The sequence below is a fragment of the Erythrolamprus reginae genome, chromosome 3 (genome assembly GCF_031021105.1).
Source record: "Erythrolamprus reginae isolate rEryReg1 chromosome 3, rEryReg1.hap1, whole genome shotgun sequence".
Lineage (NCBI taxonomy): Eukaryota > Metazoa > Chordata > Lepidosauria > Squamata > Dipsadidae > Erythrolamprus > Erythrolamprus reginae.
Window position 1 is genome coordinate 42,739,749 of NC_091952.1, and position 21,593 is coordinate 42,761,341.

Consider the following 21,593-nt stretch of genomic DNA (forward strand, 5'->3'; position numbering starts at 1 on the left):
ATATGCACAATGTATGCTGGACTAGAACTAATGGAATTTAGCATTAATATTGCAAGGAGAAATTACAGCTTCAAATATACTGATGTCACTTTGCTAATAACGAGGAAAGCTTAAGGAATTTCTGGTTGAAGGTTAAAGTGAAAGAAGAGAATGCAAAAGCTACTCTGATGCTTAGTATACATACATATTATATTGATATTAAAAAACTAAATTAAGTCACTACTCAATGTCAATTCAATGCAAATAGAAAAGGGGGAGATGGAAGAAAAGGATTAGCAGTAGTTAAAAGAGTAACAGATTTTATCTTCCTAGGCTCAAAATTTCACAGGGATGATGAAAGAAACAAGACATCTGCTCCTTGGAAGAAGGCTACAAGCCTAGAGAAATGAAAATAGAATCCAATGACAAAGAAAGTATGAATTATCAGATCTATGTTTTTCTTAGTTATTTAGTTATTGCAAACAACAGTGAAAGCTGAATTATCAGAAAGGTTAGAAACATAGAAACATAGAAGACTGACGGCAGAAAAAGACCTCATGGTCCATCTAGTCTGCCCTTATACTATTTCCTGTATATATGTTTATCCCAGGCATGTTTAAATTCAGTTACTGTGGATTTACCAATCATGTCTGCTGGAAGTTTGTTCCAAAGATCTACTACTCTTTCAGTAAAATAATATTTTCTCATGTTGCTTTTGATCTTTCCCCCAACTAACTTCAGATTGTGTCCCCTTGTTCTTGTGTTCACTTTCCTATTAAAAACACCCCTCCTGAACCTTATTTAACCCTTTAACATATTTAAATGTTTCGATCATGTCCCCCCTTTTCCTTCTGTCCTCCAAACTATACAGATTGAGTTCATTAAGTCTTTCCTGATACGTTTTATGCTTAAGACCTTCCACCATTCTTGTAGCCCGTCTTTGGATCCGTTCAATTTTGTCAATATCTTTTTGTAGGTGAGGTCTCCAGAAAAATCAAAATGATACCTTTGAATTGTACTGCCTGGAGAATATCTTGGACCTGAGGAACAACAAATGGTTCAGTTACAGCAATGTAACTCCAGATCCTTCACTGGAAGAACTAACTATGAAGCTAAAGCCGCTCCAAGTCCTTGGAGAGGGGCGGCAAATAAATCCAATTAATGATGATGATGATAATGATGATGATGATGATAATAATAATAATAATAACAACAACAATAATAATAATAATGCTTAAATATTTTGAACACTGGATATAAAAGCTGGATAAACCCCTGATACTCAAAGCAATCAGAAAAGAAACTGACAAAAGACAAAGTGGCTAGCTTTGTCAAGTAATAACAATAAACATGGTGGTATTGTGTTCATTGAGTTATGAACCAAACAACAGTATTCTGTACTATTTTTCCAAATACTTTGAAAACTGTCTAAATTGGCAACTTTAACTAGGCAAAAAGAAAAAAAAATTCTTGTTTTAATGGGAAAGTGAACACAAGAAATATTTCATCTTGCCTTCATAGGAAAGTGAACACAAGAACAAGAGGGCACGATCTGAGGTTAGTTGGGGGAAAGATCAGAAGCAACGTGAGAAAATATTATTTTACTGAAGGAGTAGTAGATGCTTGGAACAAACTTCCAGCAGACGTGGTTGGCAAATCCACAGTAACTGAATTTAAATATCCATCCTAAGATAAAATACAGGAAATAGTATACGGGCAGACTAGAGGGACCATGAGGTCTTTTTCTGCCGTCAATCTTGTATGTTTCTATGTCTTTTCTGAATATCCAACCAATTCAATTGCACAGTCCTAAATTTGAACATTAACAGGTTTGACAGCTTTCACTCGTGGAGTTGAGAGCAAATCACTGGTCTCTCCACCCTTCCTTCTTAGTGGATGCTGCTTGACTAAATCTGAATCTTTATTGCAGACAAGACAATAATTGATTGTGCAGTGCTGTGCAATGGTGTTTTCTATATATTTTCTTCCATATGTTTTCAAGGTTTTAACTCAATACTTTTTTTTCTTCTTCTGAATGAATGTACAGATTTGAAGTGGGGCTGAAGGCCCTTGAAGGCAAGTGGTTATAGTATGTTTATTTAATGGCTCTCGCTTGATTGGGAGTGACTGGTTCCCATGTTGCAACAACTGTTGGGCGTGGTAGGGCAGCTTTTGATTAGCTACTTATTATACATCATACTTAATAGCATATGCCTTTATCTTGGACTTACATAAATTGTCATAAAGTGCAACATTTAAAATTGTAGCATGTCCCCATTGAATAGCTATTTCAGCTTGTTGATATCTGTAGGTTTTTTCAATAATGTTTTTCAGCTTCAACAGATAATTTCATACATTCATATCATTGCTCATTCTTAGCACTAATGGAATTGGTTAATCTCAGTTAAATCTACAGTAAAATAATATTGAAAAACAATTTTGTCTTTGTTATATATTTTGGGACTAAAACATATGTAGCCATTTACTAACACTGATCATTTAGATCAGTGTCCCCCAACCTCAGCAATTTCAAGGTGTGTAGACTTCAATTCCCAGAATTCTCCAGCTAGCATGCTGGGGCTAAGGAATGTTGATTTAGATCAGGGGAGGGCAACTATTTATTTATTTATTTATGGTCCCTTTATGCAGATTTCAACTGCTGTCTCAGGAATTCTGGGAGTTAAAGTCCACAGATTGTAAAGGGACATAGTTGCCGACCCCTGGTTTAGATAGATTGACATGTAGCATTTTCTCTGAAGGAGACTTGGTACTGTAATCAGTTCTATCTTGCAAATCTAGAATAAAGTAAGAGAAGACAGCTACCTTTGAGTTATATTTAGAAAGAATAACATGTCAGACACTAAATCAAAGATAGCAAAAAAATAAAAGATTAAAGAGCTTTAAAAAGAAAGGAGCCATCACATTGTGACAGTGTCTTTGGAACAAAATTAGTTGATCAAGCCTGATCTTCAAGCTTTTACTAATTATGACAACAGCACATATCATGATGATGTTACAAAAGCAATATTTTTTCAACAGCAGATGACTGAATATTCATATAGCTTACTCACTTTTATTTCCAATATCAAACAGCTTATATTAAGTAAGCTATGAAGATCTCTACCATTATTTCCTAAATATGTACATTCTACCTTTTATGCAACTCGCAAAATTTCACAAAGCTCATGTTGAAAACCAATTTGTGAGGGAAATTTTCTTTACAAAAGTAAATTTAAAATATTTTCAAGACTACTATTCTCAATCAACTTACAGTAGGAAACACACACATTCAATTAAAAATCTATAATCAGTAATTTAAATACAGTAAGCCAGTTAACTAAATGAATAACAGCGTAACGTCTTTGACCAAAAGAAGCAAAGAGATCAATGCATTCTGTAAAGGTTTTCATTTTAAAACTAGATAAAATTAAACCACTTTGAAGCTTACTGCAAGGACCAACAGAATTTGCTGAAAGGTGCTCAGAAGACAGCTCTCATTCTAAGTCTCTCTCACACACACAAATGCACACACACACATACCATAAAGATTTTAAGAAATACAGGCACAGATATCAGGATAGTCTTTGAAATACTTAGATCTATAGACCATGTAGAATTTTAAAGGTTAACAGTTTCTCCTAATCAGTTAGATACGTTATAATGGGTGTTCCATAAGGTTTTTTTTTCCTCTAATGGTATTTCTAATCCTAATGAAATTTGAAACATCTAACCTGACTTTTAGCAATTCAGGAATCCTTGACCTTAATTCTTTTAAGAGTCAGTTTCATCTAGTAATTATAGAATCCATCTAGAAAGAAGGAAACTGAATTCTAGTCTTGCCTTAGTTGTGAAAGTTGACTAGATGACTTTGGGCCAGCAACTCTCTCAGTCCAACCCAATTCACAGGATTGTGGGGAAAATAGAAGGAGAGGTATTAGGTATGTTTGCCACCTCGAGTCATTTAGGAAAGTAATAAAGATGGGAAACAAACAAACAAATAAATCAATCCAAGTATCCAAGCCATCCTGGATTTAAATGCCAAATTTTAAAATTTTAGTTTTCCAGGGTTTGGGGCAAAAAGCATTATCAAAACAATTGAACTGTCCATTTTGCATTTGGAATAGTTGCCTTCTACTCAACAGATGCATTTTTACGCTCAAATAATTGAATACATTTTATTCAAGACCAGGAAAGGGAGAGGCACAATAATTCAGTAGCAATTGGGACATTAGCTGGGTAGTTGCCTGTCTCAAATTACAATTGTATGAGAGAAGGCAGCAATAATTTGCATTGAATTCATATGATCTAAATGAACATATAATGCAAAAATTCACCCATTATAGTAATTAAATGATATTTTAGCTTTCTCTTGTATAGTAAGCAAGCACCTTGACAATTACTTCAAATGCCATGAAACAGACATCGAAAATAGGTAAATGAAATGTGATCCACATGAATATACATTATTTGATATTCTTCCTCTTTTTCTTACATGTTTAATATTTAATTAAGTACTTATATATTGATTTTAATTACAGTCCTAAAAAGACTTCAAGTAACAATACTAATCTCAATGTAGAAGAATATATGAAACTTTTTTTTCAATGAAAGCTAAATTTATAAAAACTAAAGCTTTTAAAAATGCACTTTTTGAAAAGGATGGGTCACCAAACTTAAGTTTTGCATCCATAAGCAAGCTCACAGGAAACCATATACTGTACTACAAAAAATTATACTAAAAAATGTCTAGGTTTCCAGATGTATAGAAACCATACCTCCTAGATTCCCTGTCAAGTTTCCCATTGAGCAAGGAATTTGAACTAATGACAAGGCTGGTGGCACTACATAACATTTAAAGTGTAAACTCTATTACAGTTTTTAACATATTGGATTATACCTGTAAGTAATATGCTTCTGCCTCCATTTTTGTCCAGTAAGTGCATATCGCTTAATCCTTCGTCTATGGCTTAAATGGGGATGATCAGGAACACCACAGCGAGGTTTCTTCATCCACCTAGAAAGTAAAAAGATTCCTGATGAATCAGGAATAAATGGTACAAAAACAGGGCCTCAGGCCATTTCAGCCTGGTTGGTTGGTGTAGTTGAAAATAGATCTCCAGTCAGTTTGGACATGCTTGCCTGCCCACCTGTTGGCAAGGTAAGGGCTGAGACTAAAGTTCTGGTCAGTCTAGAGCAGTGGTCCCCAAACTATGGCCCGGGGGCCACATGCGGCCCACTGAGGCCATTTATCCGGCCAGCGGGTGATGACAGGAGCACAGGATGCATTCATATTCTGTGCTCCTGGCCACTGTTCCCTCTAGCCTGTGTGGTCGCATGGCCGCGCAGGCAAAAAATAAACTCCTAGAGCCGGCACCATTTCTCCCGCCCAACAGCTGATCTGCTGTCGGACGGGAGAAACCCCCGTGGGCTCTGAGCCCCACCCAGCTTCTCCGGCTATGTCTGAGGACCATGCCCCACCCACTCCTACCAATATTCTTCCCGCTACCAGGAAGAAACAGGAATCAACCCCCCCCCCCCAGGAAACATGAGGCAGCGCTTGGATGGCCTTGCCATCTGTGCGCAGAAGCAGCGCCCTGGGGTAAAAGCGGCGTAGACTTGTGCCTACACCAGAGCTGTCACCTTGCCCTCTCTCCACCTTTCCCATAAGTTGACTTGTGGGGAGTCTCATTTTTTCAGCAGAGAGAGAGACTCACCCCCTCAAGTTCATGGCCGGGCACAGAGGTTTTGTGAGAGAGAGGGAAAAGAGAGAGAGAAAGAAAGAAAAGGGAAAGAAGGTGAGGGAAATAGAAGTGGAGAGGAAGGAAGGAAGGAAGGAAGGAAGGAAGGAAGGAAGGAAGGAAGGAAGGAAGGAAGGAATGGAGGGACAGAGGAAGGAAGGACTGTTTTGGGGGGTAATTTTTTTAAAAAAATTCTCTTAGCATACATTCAAATAACACAGCGTACCATCTAATTTTCAATGAAAAAAATGCAATATTAGTAACTAATATCAATCATCAAAAAAGTTTTTTTTCTAATTTTGTCATCCAGTTACATTCATTTTCTTTTAATTAAATTCCCTCCTTAATGTTCCTTCAAAAAGTACAACACCAATTATATTTCTAACTTATTACCCATTATGCCAAAGTGCTTCCTTCTTTCTTTATACATTTTTCTATAAGCCAAGAAAACCTTTTATAGCCAATCAGATGTTAACAAAAGAAAATTTAAAACAAAACATAAACATATATGAATTTCAGACTTCTTCCCCCCCCCTCTAAATAGTATGTTCCCATTTTGTTTTTACTTTAAAATAAGGAATGTGCAGTGTGCATAGGGAATTGTTCATAGTGGTTTTTTTTATAGTCCGGCCCTCCAACAGTCCGAACTGGCTCCCTGTGTAAAAAGTTTGGGGACCCCTGGTCTAGAGAATGTGTACCAAAATAGATTAAAATGGCAATTTTGAAGTAGGTTAGAGAAGTAAGTTTGAGCTTTGGAGTTAGGTAGTTTGGAACAGATTACAAGGTGTCAGCTATGCTCAAGATTTCTCCCTCCAAAAAGAAAGTGAAAAATTCCATATCTGGAACTTCAACCAAGTGTGGCAGTAGAGAGCTTTGCTTCATTGTATATAATTATTAAATTTATAATTTTATAATACTGTACTTTCAGATGGATAAACAGCCAGTACAGAATGGGTTTTCTCTCCATAATGGATTTTCAGTGGGTGAAACTATGGGGAAAATAAGAAAGTTGTAATAGAAGGTAATGGAAACTGGGTTCTCTTAAAAAAATGAGATTGTGGATTGCACAGTAAAGGCATTATTTCTGATGACACCATCAATTCACTTAGAAATACTGTACAAAATGACTTCTGTACTATGGTATACAGTATATTGGAAGCTTGAAAGGAAAAAAAAGACCTATGCAAGCCAGGTTCCATAGTTCTTCTATGTACAGATCACTGTTCTACAGATAAAAAGTTGCAAGTTCTTACATAATTTTGGGGTGCTGAAAATGAAAATAACATTTTAAAATGTATATTGGCTGCAGTTTACATGATATAAGCAACCAACTAATGAAGTAAGGTTTATAAAATGCATGATAGAACTTACACCATAGATTACATAGTCAATATTGGTGACCAATAGAAAACCGCCACGCGTACCAAGATGCTGCAATATTAGCCAATAATACATCATCAAATTCTATAAAAGTCAAAGTATCTATTGCTTGGCAACTGTCTTTAAATATTGTTTTATGCCAGTAAATTTAGTTATGCCTTGAACCTGTTTAAATAAAGCTGATAATTTCTGCTACATTTGCGGTGAAGTTACTTTTCCATTCCAAAAATGAAGGATCAAAACCGTAATTAAAAAAGCCTACATCTTGCAAAATAGAAGACCAGGACAAAAACTGGGCACCACACATATCATTTCTGAACTTCTGGTAGGGCCATTAGGTCTGTTTTTCGCCATCCACAGGCTACGGAGGCTTTCCTGAAGCCTGGGGAGGGCAAAAACAGCCTCCACTCTGCCCAACAGGCCTACTGGAGGTCAGGAGGCTTCAGGGAGGGCATTGCATTATGGGTGTGGGCACACACGCCACCCTTTTGGCACCTGAGCAAAAAAGGGTGCACCATCACTGGCCTTTAGTATAAGACCGTAATACCAGTACACATATACAATAACATTTAAAACCTATGAATGGTCATCCAGGTAGCACCATACAGTATATCATTTGTATTGCCATTTTATCTCATGACCTATGTAATATTTGCTTTACCAATTGTTAAATCAGTACAAACCCTTGGATAAATTCTTTGAGATGTGAAGTTAATTACCTCTGACTATTCTGAGAACTCTGGGAGTTGAAGTCCTCTCATCTTAAAATTGCCAAGGTTGAGAATGTGGATCTAAGTGATGAAAGAGGCATGGTTGGCAGCCTGACGGAGATTTCAGATCATATTCATTCTTAGAGAATATGCATATGCCAAGCACATGTATTAGGCTCACATTTTAAAGTTTCATGATGCTACAGATAACGGTCTGGGCAAGAACCTTATTTTTCAGAATCTTCAAAAAATCATTCTTACTCAATAGTGGTGTGATCCAACATTCCTGTGACTGGGATGCCATAAAACTGCTGCATAGTGGTGACTGCAGACTGCATAACTTTTCCTGAGAGCAGAGCAGACATTCTTGTATCAGATGGAAGCAGATAACCATAGGCCTTTAACCAACTCTGAAAAATAAGACAAAGGAAAATCAGATTTAAAACACAGCCCAATTTAACAGCATATATAAAAAATTGGCTTGTTTCATTTTTAGTTGAAACATGAATCCACAATTGTTGATATATACACCTTTTTTGATGTTTTATGAGGATAACCATAGAAACATAGAAGACTGACGGTAGAAAAAGACCTCATGATCCATCTAGTCTGCCCTTATACTATTTTCTGTATTTTATCTTAGGATGGATATATGTTTATCCCAGGCATGTTTAAATTCAGTTACTGTGGATTTATCTACCACGTCTGCTGAAAGTTTGTTTCAAGGATCTAATACTCTTTCAGTAAAATAATATTTTCTCATATTGCTTTTGATCTTTCCCCCAACTAACTTCAGATTGTGTCCCCTTGTTCTTGTGTTCACTTTCCTATTAAAAACACTTCCCTCCTGGACCTTATTTAACCCTTTAACATATTTAAATGTTTCGATCATGTCCCCCCTTTTCCTTCTGTCCTCCAGAGTCCAGACTATACAGATTGAGTTCATTAAGTCTTTCCTGATACGTTTTATGCTTAAGACCTTCCACCATTCTTGTAGCCCATCTTTGGACCCGTTCAATTTTGTCAATATCTTTTTGTAGGTGAGGTCTCCAGAACTGAACACAGTATTCCAAATGTGGTCTCACCAGCGCTCTATATAGCGGGATCATAATCTCCCTCTTCCTCCTTCCATAGGATAACAAGAATGTAATTGGAAAAGGTAATGTTGTCCTATCAACTTTATAGGTAACTTTCTGGTTGTATGTGCAAATTCAGATATTGTATCAGAACACAATTCTCACTTCATTTGCTAGGCTTATTTTATGCAGAAAAATATGATTGACTACAGATTCAGTTTGTCTAACATTTTTCCAAATATAAAGTCTCTTCAGAGATCATTTGACATATTGTGGCTTCTTTACTGTGGTTTGGCTAAGAAACATCCGCACCGAGAAGGTATACTAGATCAAATCAAAGGTATGATATAACCAAAGATGTGACAAAAATGGAAACAATGGATTGAAATATGAATATTTAAGATTGCTTAAGACTATATTCAAGAACCAGTTTGACATAGTGCAGTATTTCTCAATCTTGGCAATTTTAAGGGGGATGGATTTCAACTCCCAGAATTGATGACTGAGGAATTCTGGGTATTAAAATTCAGACAATTTACAGTTCTTAAGTTTGAGAAACACTGATGTTGTGATTAAGGATACTCAGCTAGAAACCAGCTGACTGTGAGCTCTATTCGAGATTTCTAAGGAGAAATGTTGAATGTTCAGTACAGTAGAGTTTTATGAAAAAGTATCCACCTCCTTTTGCATTCTGGCTATTAACAGAAATTCACATGTCTTAAAGTATAAACAAATAACACAACACATTGAAGCTTGGTTGATATATATTGTTCATTAACTAAAGCATCACGGATACCAATTTCTTCTATTAACCCCTGAGATAGTTGTATAGCAATAGCAATAGCAATAGCACTTAGACTTATATACTGTACTGCTTCACAGTGCTTTCCAGCCCTCTCTAGGTGGTTTACCGAGTCAGCATATTGCCCCCAACAATCTGGGTCCTCCTATCATAGTTCCCTCTAAACTGAGCAGTGAGCAATCGCTCACTTAAAAATCATCATCAACTCAGAGTTTTCCAAACCTGCCCAGAAGCCGAGAGGGAAAGAGTGAGAGGGAAGGAGAGAGAGAGGAAGAGAGAGAAACAGATAGAAAAAAGAGAGGAAGGAAAAGAGAAAGAAAAAGAATGGGAGTAAGGAAGAAAGAAAGAAAATCAAAATCTAGTTTGAAACTAGCTCAACTATTTAAGTGGCATTTTGATATTGATAGAGTTGCCCTATTATGAGCTCACTGTTATAGACACACAGTATTTATTTATTTATTTACTTATTTATTATTTATTTATTTATTTCTGTGCCGCCCAGTCCCGAAGGGACTGCCGCTCAGACACTATACTTTTCCACCCACCCACCCCAAAAAATTAGAGGGAACACTGCCTCCTATATCTTCTATAGAGATATAGAGGAAGATAAAGTAATAGTGAGATGATTGCCTAAAACAGGGGTATCAAACTCACGGCCCAGGCGCTGAATCCGGTCCACAGAGTTCTTAGATCTGCCCCATGGGGCCACCCTGGAAATAGCAAAGGACTAGCCTGTGTTGCCTCTGCCAGTGAAAATGGACCTCTGAAGGGTTGTGTGCAGCCCTCCCAAGCTCTGTTTTCACTAGCAGACGGTTGCAGGAGGCCGTTGCAGCTGAAAACAAAGCTCGGGAGCCCATCTCAAGGCACCACAGGCACCCCCAACATGAGTGATGTTGAGCTGGCCACACCCACACTGGCCCCTTAAGGCCATGCACAACCCTGATGCAGCCCTCAATGAAATTGAGCTTGACATCCCTGACCTAGAAGATCAAACTTCTACATACAAATGTAGATATATATAAAAACTGTCCATGAATATTAGGACAAAGAAAAAAAACCCACCAGTCTACTTTAGTTACTTGTAGTCAATCCCACATTAATTTGTGCCTTAATTTGAACTCTAACTTACAAACACCATCAATCACAAATCAAACTGAAATCCATTTGCCAGCATTCTAACAATGCCACCACATTACATTAACAAAATGTATGTTCTGTAGCTTAAATTGAGAAGTAGACCAATGTGAGGGATCATCTTACATGGGTGTCAAACTCGCCATGTCACGTTGATGTCATATGACCTATCGCAATGTTTTTTGCCTTCATGGAGCTGAAATGGGCATGGAGTACGTGTAACATAAATGGCCCGTGGGCCACCAGTTTGAACTTTGACAGCCCTAGGGCAGAAGACCATCTGGAGCCGGAAAAGCTCTATGAGGGCTAGGAAAATATGCTGTTTGCATCTTGTTTCTTCCAGGCTAGGTCCAGGTTTTGAGCAGACAGCAAAAGAAGTAGGAAAGTACTCTGTATAGAAACCACAGGAGACCAGTATATTTAACACAAGAATCAGCAAGTTCATTGCCAGTGAGAATAGCCTTTTTATTTTAATACAGCAGCAGCAGCAGTAGAGGGAGGAATGGCATAAGTAAAATGGAAACAAATCAGCACTCTGAATCAAAGAACCAGAGGATGTGAGAAACCCATGGTTTTGGCAAAGATGGCCATAGTGATATAGTTTCAAAACAATAACAGCTGTCTGTATAAATATTAATAGAGGAACTAGAGGTTAAAAGACAAGCTTAAGTCACAGCATGTAACTCACCAACTTGAGCAGAAGCAAAGAGAAGCAAAGAACTTAATTTAATACACTCAAAAGGAGTGCCTACCCACATATCCAGCACCCTGTTTCCTAGGCGGGGGGTAAGTAAGCAGCATTTGAAGTGGGGTTTTACTGAGTATCAGGGTGAAATAGAAGTTTATAAGCAATAAAAAAGCAATCCTGAGTGAAAAAAACTTTCAGCAGGAGATAGGGTACAGGCAGTCCTCAACTCATGACCACAATTGAGCCCAAAATTTCTATTGCTAAGCAAGGCAGCTGTTAAGTGAGCTTGTCCCATTTTACGACTTCATTTGCCACAGTTGTTAAGTAAATCAATGCAGCTGTTAAATTAATAACATTTAATAATCCATTGTTAAGTGAATCTGGCTTCTGAGTTTTCTTGTTAGAAGGTCGCAAAATGATGAGCACCTGATCCCGGGACACTGCAACCATCATACATATATGTCAGTTGCCAAATATCTGGATTTTGATCATATGTCATAAATATGAAAAAGTTGTAATTCATTTTTTAGTCCTTTGTATAGTCTTTAAATGAATAGTTATACGTCAAAGATGTATCATATTTTTTGGAGTATAAGACACACCATTTTCCTCCCTAAAAGAGGCTAAAAATTTGGGTGCATCTTATACTCTGAATGTAGCTTTTTTTAAAGCCTTTTTCCCCCAGCCCTAACTAGGTGCTAATGAATTTTCCAGTCTTACCTTGCAGGCTCTTTCATTGTTACTCTCTGTGAAGAATGTTTTCCAAGCACTAAGTCTTTGCAGGGGTTTTTTAATTGCTCTAACTTGCTCCAAATGTTTTTTTTCCACCCCTAAACAGGTGCTAAACCAGGTGCTAACAATGTTCCCAACTCTTACCTGTTTGCAAACTCTTTCATTGTTACTCGCTCCAAATAAGGCTTTTTTAAAGTCCTAACTAGGGGATAAAATAATGTGCTGAAGCAGATCAGACTAAAGATGCTAGCCAGATGAATACCTGGTAAGCAGATTCCCCCCCCCCTATTTCCCTCCCCAAAAACTAAGGTGTGTCTTATACTCTGAAAAATGCAGTAAATGTAAGGTAGGGTCTTGGGAGAAAGAATTGATAACAGTAACAATGGGAGAGTTTAGGAATGCCATTTCCAATTTGGTCATCAATTTGGGGAGTCAAGGGCAAGTGTAGGTGATAAGACAGAAGCCTACGCCTACAGGGAGGAGCCTATATGGCTAAGCAGATCCCCTAAGACAGGGGTAGGCAAAGTTGGCTCTTCTATGACTTGTGGACTTCAACTCCCAGAATTCCAATCATGCTAGCTCAGGAATTCTAGGAGTTGAAGTCCATATGTCATACCCCTGCCCTAAGAAGTTCAGAGAATTTGTCCACTAAAAGGGTTGTAGCTTGAAAAGCACAAAGATGGGGTGGAAAGGCAGCAGCAATTACATCTAATTTGTAAATACCAGTACTACATCAATGGGTGAAGATAGTCACCAGGAGGCTAAACAAAGACACCAAAAACTGTATCACATGTTCATGGTTAACAGGATAAAGGATAAAGAATAATCAAAGAGTTTAGTTTAGTTTAGCACATGTGAGAAAGCAAGTATAAGTATGAACATAACATATTAACATATAAGTATAAACAGCTATAGGTATATACGTAAGAAATGAGTATGAATAAATAAGAAGAGTAGGCGCGCTTATGCACACCGCCTTACAGACTTCTTAGGAATGGGTGAAGTCCACGGTAGACAGTTTAAGGTTAATGTTTTAGGGGGTTGAGAATGTAACAGAGTCAGGTAGTGCATTCCAGGCATTGACCACTGTGTTGTTGAAGTCATATTTTCTGCAATTGAGTTTGGAGCAGTTTACTTTGAGTTTGTATCTATTGTTTTCCTGTGTATTATTGTGGTTGAGGCTGAAGTAGTCACTGACGGGTAGGATGCTGTAGCAGACAATTTTGTGTACTAAGCTTAAGTCAGACTGTAGGCGGCATAGTTCCAGATTGTCCAAGCCCAAAATTTCAAGCCTGGTGGCATAAGGTATTCTATTGTGAGCAGAGGATTGGCGTACTCTTCTAGTGAAATACCTCTGGACTTGCTCAATCGTATTAATATCCGTTATACAGTATGGATTCCAGGCAGATGAGCTATATTTGAGAATTGGTCTGACAAAGGTTTTGCATACCCTGGTTATTAGTACAATGTTAGTACAATGAGAACGAGCTTCATAAAATTAAGTTAACAACTCTTAATGCCTTTTTGGCAATGCTGCTATAGCTAGCTTTGGGGCTTAGATTTTTTGAAATGAGTACTCCATGGTCCTTGACAGAGTGAGGGTCGTCTACAAGATCATATCTGCCCAGTTTGTATTTGGAGTCCAAGGACAGGGATTAGAAGCAACGCTTGCTTCAACTGACAAAACACTTGGTAATGCCCTCAATCCAAAGCAAAGAGGCATCTGTTCAAAAAATAGATTGGAAGAGTTGATTGAGCTTCAAAATTGATTGAGATATTGAGCTTCAAAAGCAAGATCTAAAATCCAGAGACATCAAAATCCAACCCAGCCAAGAAAATACCATATATCTGTGATCCTTGCTTAACAACATCAGCAGAGAGTGCTGGGATCACATGGCATTGCTCTTTATGATTTCATTGCTTAGCGATGGAAATTCCACTCCCAATTTCTGTCGTTAAGTCAGGGCTAACCAGTAGAGGAGACCAACCAATAAAGAGAAATATATTTATTCAGCAACAATTGTTGGATCTGTCCTATAGGGACCAAAGCTGGCAACAGGATAATTATGGGTGAGACAATGTGTCAATTTCCCCTTGGTTTAATATATGCTTTTGCTTTATAAGGTTAAAGTTTATATTTTTCGCATATACAAAGTTGCTCTGTCCTCTATAAGGTCCTATAAACCGCTGACTGGTTATTTCGCCATCATAGAATATCCTGTCATGAATATTACTTAAGTTTCCTTATACGTGACCTGTCCATTTAGAGATAATGGAGAAGGGCCTTTATCTGTCCTTACAAAGGATAATAAAAGCATATTATTCTAAGATAAGCATTTTAGTTTGCTTGTAGTAAATGCAATATCAAGGACTTATTATGACCTTTGGGAAGGATAGGAGTAGAGGCAAGGATGCTAAGTATCTAAAAGCAATTACTCTCATTTATTAATCCTGAACTTTGGTATCAAATAATAGTCTATTATAATTATCAAGTACGTTTGTGTTTAAAATATTTATATGGCTATCATCTTAAAACCAGAACTCTAGATGGTACAAAGGAAGAGTTTAATTTATTCTATTTAAATTATTATCATAAAGAAAATAAACACAAGAGTTCACATTTTTCTCCTAAGATGCAGCTGCAGAAGAATTGTAAATTTATGGACTACTATAAAATATACTGCCGATTTGGTGACGTTGTTAAGGCATCAGGCTGGAAACTGGGAGACTGGGGATTCTAGTCACACTCTAGGCACAAAACCAAGTGGGTGACCTTGGTCCACTCTCTCTATCCCTAAGAAGAGGCAACAGTGACCCACTTTCAAAAAATCTAGTCAAGAAAATTGCAGGGATTATTCCAGGCAGTCCCTGCCCATCAACAATGACTTGAAGGCTTTAAAAATACCCCAAACTATTGTAAAACTATAGATAATTGCAAAGAAATCACATCACTGTAATTAGAAATATATTTCCAGAGAGGGGCATGGCCAACGCCATGGCAACATGAAGGATTCTTCGGGGGCTCCTGAAAAATGTTGAATCTCACCTGATTCGGGGTCTTTATTGACCTAAACTGTTCTGGAGAGACAGTGGATAAAGAGACAGGTGCCGATACCAATAGGGAAAAGGCAATTTCCCTGAGAGTCGGTTCAACCCTCTGAAACCCTAAGAAGCTAGGGTGGCTACATCAAAGAAGAAAATGTGCATTGTTGGGGTGTGAAGATTGTTTTGATCTAAGTATTGTGCAGGAGAAAGGAGTGAAAAAGGTGATGACACCAGGTGAGTGACTGATCAATTTACAGATAAAAAGAAACTTTAATAAGAAACTATAAAAGACCCTAAAGCAGAAATTCACAGTTAATTGGCAATCAGGAGTACAGTATTATAATGGAGGGTGGGGAAAAACCACAAATGGATATTGTAACATTTAAAGCCCAAGGATTGTGATTGTTACAATTGGATTTGGGGAAAGTTTAAAAAACAACAACTAAAAAGCGAACAAAGAGTAAGAAGAAAACATTTTATATTTGGATTTAAAATATTTTTGGAAGTTTTAACAGGAAGCTGATTTATGTATATGGGGAGTTTTAGGATGCCATCTGCTGGTGGAAAGAGAATACTACAATAATTTGGTAGAAGAAAAAGGAGGGACAAAAGGAAAAATGATGTTCAGCTATGGATTGATCTTGCTTACAGAAAAATATTTGGGATTGGAGGGAAGTAGGAGAGAGAATAGGAAAAAGGCCGAATAAAGAAGAGAGGATGAAGGAAGAAAAAGGTACAGAGGGGAAAGAAGAGATGGAAAGAAAAGAAAGATGAAAATGGTGAGAGAAAGGAGGAGAGAAGAGGAGAAGAAGGGAGAAGTAGGAAGATGAGAAGAAAGAAGGGAAAAAATTGTTTTGATTGTAAAATTTGGGGAAATATGGCAAATATGAAAAAGTAAACAATAATATTTTTGGTTAATTTGACGCTTGTATGATTAATATTAAAATGGAAGATATTAAAAAAGTTTAAAATATTATTAAATAAATATAATTAAATTTGAAAGTATAATATTAATGTATGTATGTATAAGCACTCTGACAACAAACACATTGTTTAAATTGAAAATGGAATTTTTGCATTATAATATATATTATATAAAAGAAATCTGCTTTCCATTTTTCATCCTTAAAATAAGAACTGCCATCGTGTCTTTCTTTGAATAAATACTTTAGAAAAATTATGATCCAAGTTAGAAACAATATAGCAAATCTTATGCATGAATTTAATTCATACATGGATGATAATATTTGTATTGTTTTTTAGACATTATTACCGCACGAATCCCAGCGGCCAATTAGGTCCCACAGAGTTGGCCTTCTCCGGGTCCCGTCGACCAAACAATGTCATTTGGCTGGCCCCAGGGGAAGAGCCTTCTCTGTGGCGACCCCGGCCCTCTGGAATCAACTCCCCCCGGAGATTAGAACGGCCCCCACCCTCCCTGTCTTTCGCAAATTACTCAAGACCCAACTTTATCGCCAGGCATGGGGGAACTGAGACACCTCCCCCAGGCTTCTATATTTTATGTTTGGTATGCATGTGTTGTATGGTTTTAATTGTTGGGGTTTTATATATACTTTTTTAAATATTAGATTTGTATTACTATTATATTGTTTTTGTTATTGTTATTGTTGTGAGCCACCCTGAGTCTTCGGAGAGGGGCGGCATACAAATCTAATAAATAATAATAATAATAATAATTATTATTATTATTATTATTATTATTATTATTATTATAATAATAACTATAGCTAATATCTTAGTTTATGTGCCTAAAGGATTTCAGTGTTTATTTTTGAACCACAGTAACTTTCCCCAACTTACGTAGATTGCAAATGGTTTTTGAAACAAAAGCAAATTTGTAAATCTATTTGTGTTATGGGTTTGGTATTTAAAGGTCAAAAACTTTAAATCCTCACTAGACTATGAACAGACCTTAAATAGCTCTCTAAAAACTAAGCAGTGACAATTACAAAGTATATGCAGCAATTCTGATGTCTAAAGCAAGGTCCTTCACATTCATCATTCTAGTCATCTAAAGGTTTTTAATAAATTGTATCACCATAATTACCATTTATATAGCACAAGATCCAGAGAATAAAGGCTTTATATCTGAGGGAGATGAAATCAGAGGCAGAGATTTCCTCTGTCATAGTCAGTTTTGGATTAACACCAAAATATAAAAATTATCACAAGCTTCTTCCAAGATAAAACTTACCCCCTTCAACCTGTGATGTATAAATGCTTTCCCCAACTTCTTTTTCCGCAAAGCACTAGTCAGCAGCAGAACTGATCAGCAGATTGAACAGGACATACTCTACCGGTTTGCAACCATTTCAGTTTTATAGCTATTAAAATAATTAAACTATAATGTAAACTCTGGGCACAGTGCATTTTCGATTGTATGCCTCAATGACTAACAAGCCAGTCCTAATACTTGCTGCATCAGCGGACAAGTCCCTTTGGAATATACTGACTGCTGTGCCAGCATAATACCATGAAATAGGATATTCGGCTAGCATCGCAGACATATATATCACTGAAAATAATTATCCAATTTACAAAAAAATCTATCCTCACCAAAAAAATTTATTGGTTCAAATTCCCAGTTGCTGTGTGGGAAGGATTGTGATGCGACTTTCTATTGGACAGGACCAATTTTATAGGTTTTTGATAGATGTGGCTTCATAGATACTGAAGTGAAAATATAAGATTTTAAAAGTAACAATTGTGAACAGCATCTAGAAATGTAAAATGCATTGCTCCATTACGATAAATGTTCACAGATCTGTAATATGGCCGAAAGCAAAAATAAAGGTTTTTTACAATAACAAGCTATATGCATGTAACATTTGTTTTGTGCCTTTTACATTCTGTCTTTTAAAATATTTATATACCATATATAAAATCAGTTTTAGTCAGATTATCAATAGAAAAATTAGCAGATCTTATCAAAATAGTAAACAATAATTGCTCATTGCTACTAGTCAATTACTTTTCTAGGATTACATCTCCTGGTATATTACTTTAGAAAGAAATATTGATTATAATATAAAAAAATTGCTTCTAGGGCATTTCAAAGGTTGTCTGCCAATTGGAGAATCTGGGTACATGCTATTTACCGTAATTTTAATGTACACAAACAATTTCAATGTATGTTCTTTGATCTGTTGCTTCAATCTGCAAGAAATGCATCTCTACTTAACATATGAATACAAAAACAGCACCAAAGCCTAATTGCTAGGGCTCCTACACTATTTTTTTAATTTTTATTTATTTATTTTATTTTGTCAAACATGCATAGATAGTAGTTTATATAAACATAACATAACATAAGTAAAAAGTAATGATAAAAGAGGACAATAGGACAGTAAGACAGGGCAGTAGGCACAATGGTGCACTTATGCACGCCCCTCAAAGACCTCTTGGAAACGGGGAGAGGTCAACTGTAGACTACTTCAGATTCAATATCCCAAAAGTGGTTCAGAACTTGAAGGAGTGTGAATGCAGCACCTGTTTGCAACACCTTAAAACCACTATGGAATCCCAGAAAATGACCTAGAAACTTTCAAGTGTCACAGTCACTTCCCTCCAGCTTATCCCCAACTCCAGAGTAGCTTTTGGATACGGAATCTGAAGACTACATGGCCTACTAATTGCCAAAAGTATTTCATGCAACTACAGTATTACTACAGACAAATGTAGTAATATTATTTTTATTTTATTTATTTGTCAAAACATGTACAAGATAGCAGGAATGGTATAAACATAAACAAAAGCGAAGAAGGTAAATTTGGACAACAAGACAGTAGGACAGGGAGGGTAGACACAATGGTGCGCTTATGGACGCCCTTTATAGACCTCTTAGGAATGAGGTTGACTGTAGACAGTCTAAAGTTAATGTTTTTGGGGTTTGGGGAAGAAACCACAGGGTCAGGTAGTGCATTCCAGGCATTGATCACTGTTGCTGAAGTCGAATTTTCTGCAGCTGAGTTTTGAGCAGTTTACATTGAGTTTGAATCTTTTGTGTGCTCATGGATTGTTGCAGTTGAAGCTGAAGTATTTATTGACAGGTAGGACATTTTGGAAGATGTTTTTATGAACTGTATTTAGATCGGATAAAAGGCGACATAGTTCTAAGCTATCTAAGCCCAACACAAGAGCACACAAGAGATTCGAACTTAATATTAACTGCTCTAAACTTGACTGTAAAAAAATGACTTTAGTAATCAAGTTGTCGAAGCATGGAACTCATTACCTGACTCTGTAGTGTCATCCCCTAACCCCCAGCATTTTATCCTGAGACTATCCACGGTTGACCTCTCCAGATTTCTTAGAGATCAGTAAGGCACCAATATGCCTTCCGTCCCCTGTCCTATCTGTCTCTCTTATACATCTTATATATCTCTTATTCCTTACCTATATCTTTTCTTCTATTCTCTCATGATATATTGTATTCCTATATCTTTCCCTCTGTCCTTCATTGTTACTTTCTACTATGAGTATATGCTCTGTAACCTTCATTATGTTTTGGACAAAATAAAATAAAAAAGTTATTCTGTTGCAAGTAGAGGAGTGGAAGACTCTTCTTGTGAAATATTTCTGGTCTCTCTCAATTGTATTAATGTCCGATATACAGTGCAAATTCCAGACAGGTGAGCTGTATACGAGAATTGGTCTAGCAAATGTTTTGTATGCTCTGGTTAGCAGTTTAATATTTCCAGAGAAGAAGCTACGCAAGATTAGATTAACAACTTTTAGTGCCTTTTTGGCACTTTTAGTGCCTTTTTGGCAATGTTATCAAACTATGATGAAGATGGAGGCAATCACATCAGCTTAAAGTGCCTTGATAAATAAAAATGTATTGACCAAGGGTGAAAAACTTTGCAAAGTTGGTCCTAGTTGAAATTTATGTGACAAAGTGTTCCAAGGTCAGCTATCCTATAGAATATTTATTTTGATATACAGTACTCAAATGTAACATTTTACTGAAGGTACTTAAGGAGCTAAACTGAATACTTCTAGAGGCAAGCAAAGAAAGATGCCAACTTACATGGATTCTATCCTGTCCAATTTAAAGTTGTGGGAAGAATAACATTCATGAATGAAGCTGAATATATGTGTCCCAGGAGAATGCTGTAGGATCCAATTTGGTTCGGTCACCAGAGGCTTAGTCTTCCAAGCTTTTGGGTTCATTCTGGAGCTCATCAAATTTTCTCTGAGGATGAGCTCCAGTATGAGTCCAAAAGCTCAGAAGACTAAACCTAAACTAACTAAACAGTCCCAGATTGGATCCTGCAGAATACACTCAAATTAGTGATAATCTCAGGTTCTTTCTAGTGAAGGGAACTATTTATTGGACCACATTGAAGGTAGATAGCTGTTATTATATTATATAATATACATTATTATTGATTAACTAAAGGGCTCGAGTTAATCCTAATTCTTTGTTTTCAGATTAGCAAAATGTGTGAATTTAACTATAATGGCTTTACATTGTGTAAATGCATCAATTATACCTTGTTCAAGAAGCCTTAATCTTAAAAATACTAGTTTAGTATTATATATGAATTCAACTAATGTTTCATTTTAATAATCAAAAATAGTCAACCCCTTCTTCCCATTCACCAATTATTCTCACAATCCCGTTTATAAAGCTCTTCTGTGTTAATGTTCCCTAAGCAATGCATTCACTTCTCATTTCTATTGGTTCCATTGTTGATGCTTATCTTAAAAGTCTATGACATGGCATCTCTCTAATACAATAGGAGACGAGACTACACCTTAATGTGGGGTAAATCTAGCAGAATAAGTGGCAGAGATGAGTAGTAGAGAAAGATTCTACAAACTAGGATTCAGTAATCCAGAGCCAATCCATCCAAATATTGCCATCTTTAAATTATATTCCAGGGAAAATTTCCACAATACACTATCAAATTATGTTAGTTAATTATCTATGTCTCGCATTAAAAAAAGAATAGCTGCTTCTAGAGTTCAAATAACAAATATTTAAAATGTGTCCCGCCAGCTACCTGAAAAAATTCTTAAGAGTATAACCAGAATACCTCTGGGACTGCCTTCTGCCGCACGAATCCCAGCGACCGGTTAGGTCCCACAGAGTTGGCCTTCTCCGGGTCCCGTCGACTAAACAATGTCATTTGGCGGGACCCAGGAGAAGAGCCTTCTCTGTGGTGGCCCCGACCCTTTGGAACCAGCTCCCCCGGAGATTAGAACTGCCCCCACCCTCCTTGCCTTCCATAAAGCTCTTAAGACCCATCTCTGCCGTCAGGCATGGGGGAACTGAGACATCTC

At 36.9% G+C, this 21,593-nt stretch overlaps 1 protein-coding gene across 1 annotated transcript in view; it reads right to left on the minus strand.

The window, feature by feature from the left end:
• MMP24 (matrix metallopeptidase 24) overlaps positions 1 to 21,593 on the minus strand; it is a 59,664-nt gene that overhangs the window by 33,620 nt on the left and 4,451 nt on the right. Inside the window, exons 2-3 of the mRNA XM_070744973.1 lie at positions 8,069 to 8,217; positions 4,877 to 4,993 (exon numbers count right to left, since the gene is read on the minus strand). Of these exons, the coding sequence (XP_070601074.1) occupies positions 4,877 to 4,993; positions 8,069 to 8,217 (266 nt within the window). The remainder of the gene's footprint in view (positions 1 to 4,876; positions 4,994 to 8,068; positions 8,218 to 21,593) is intronic.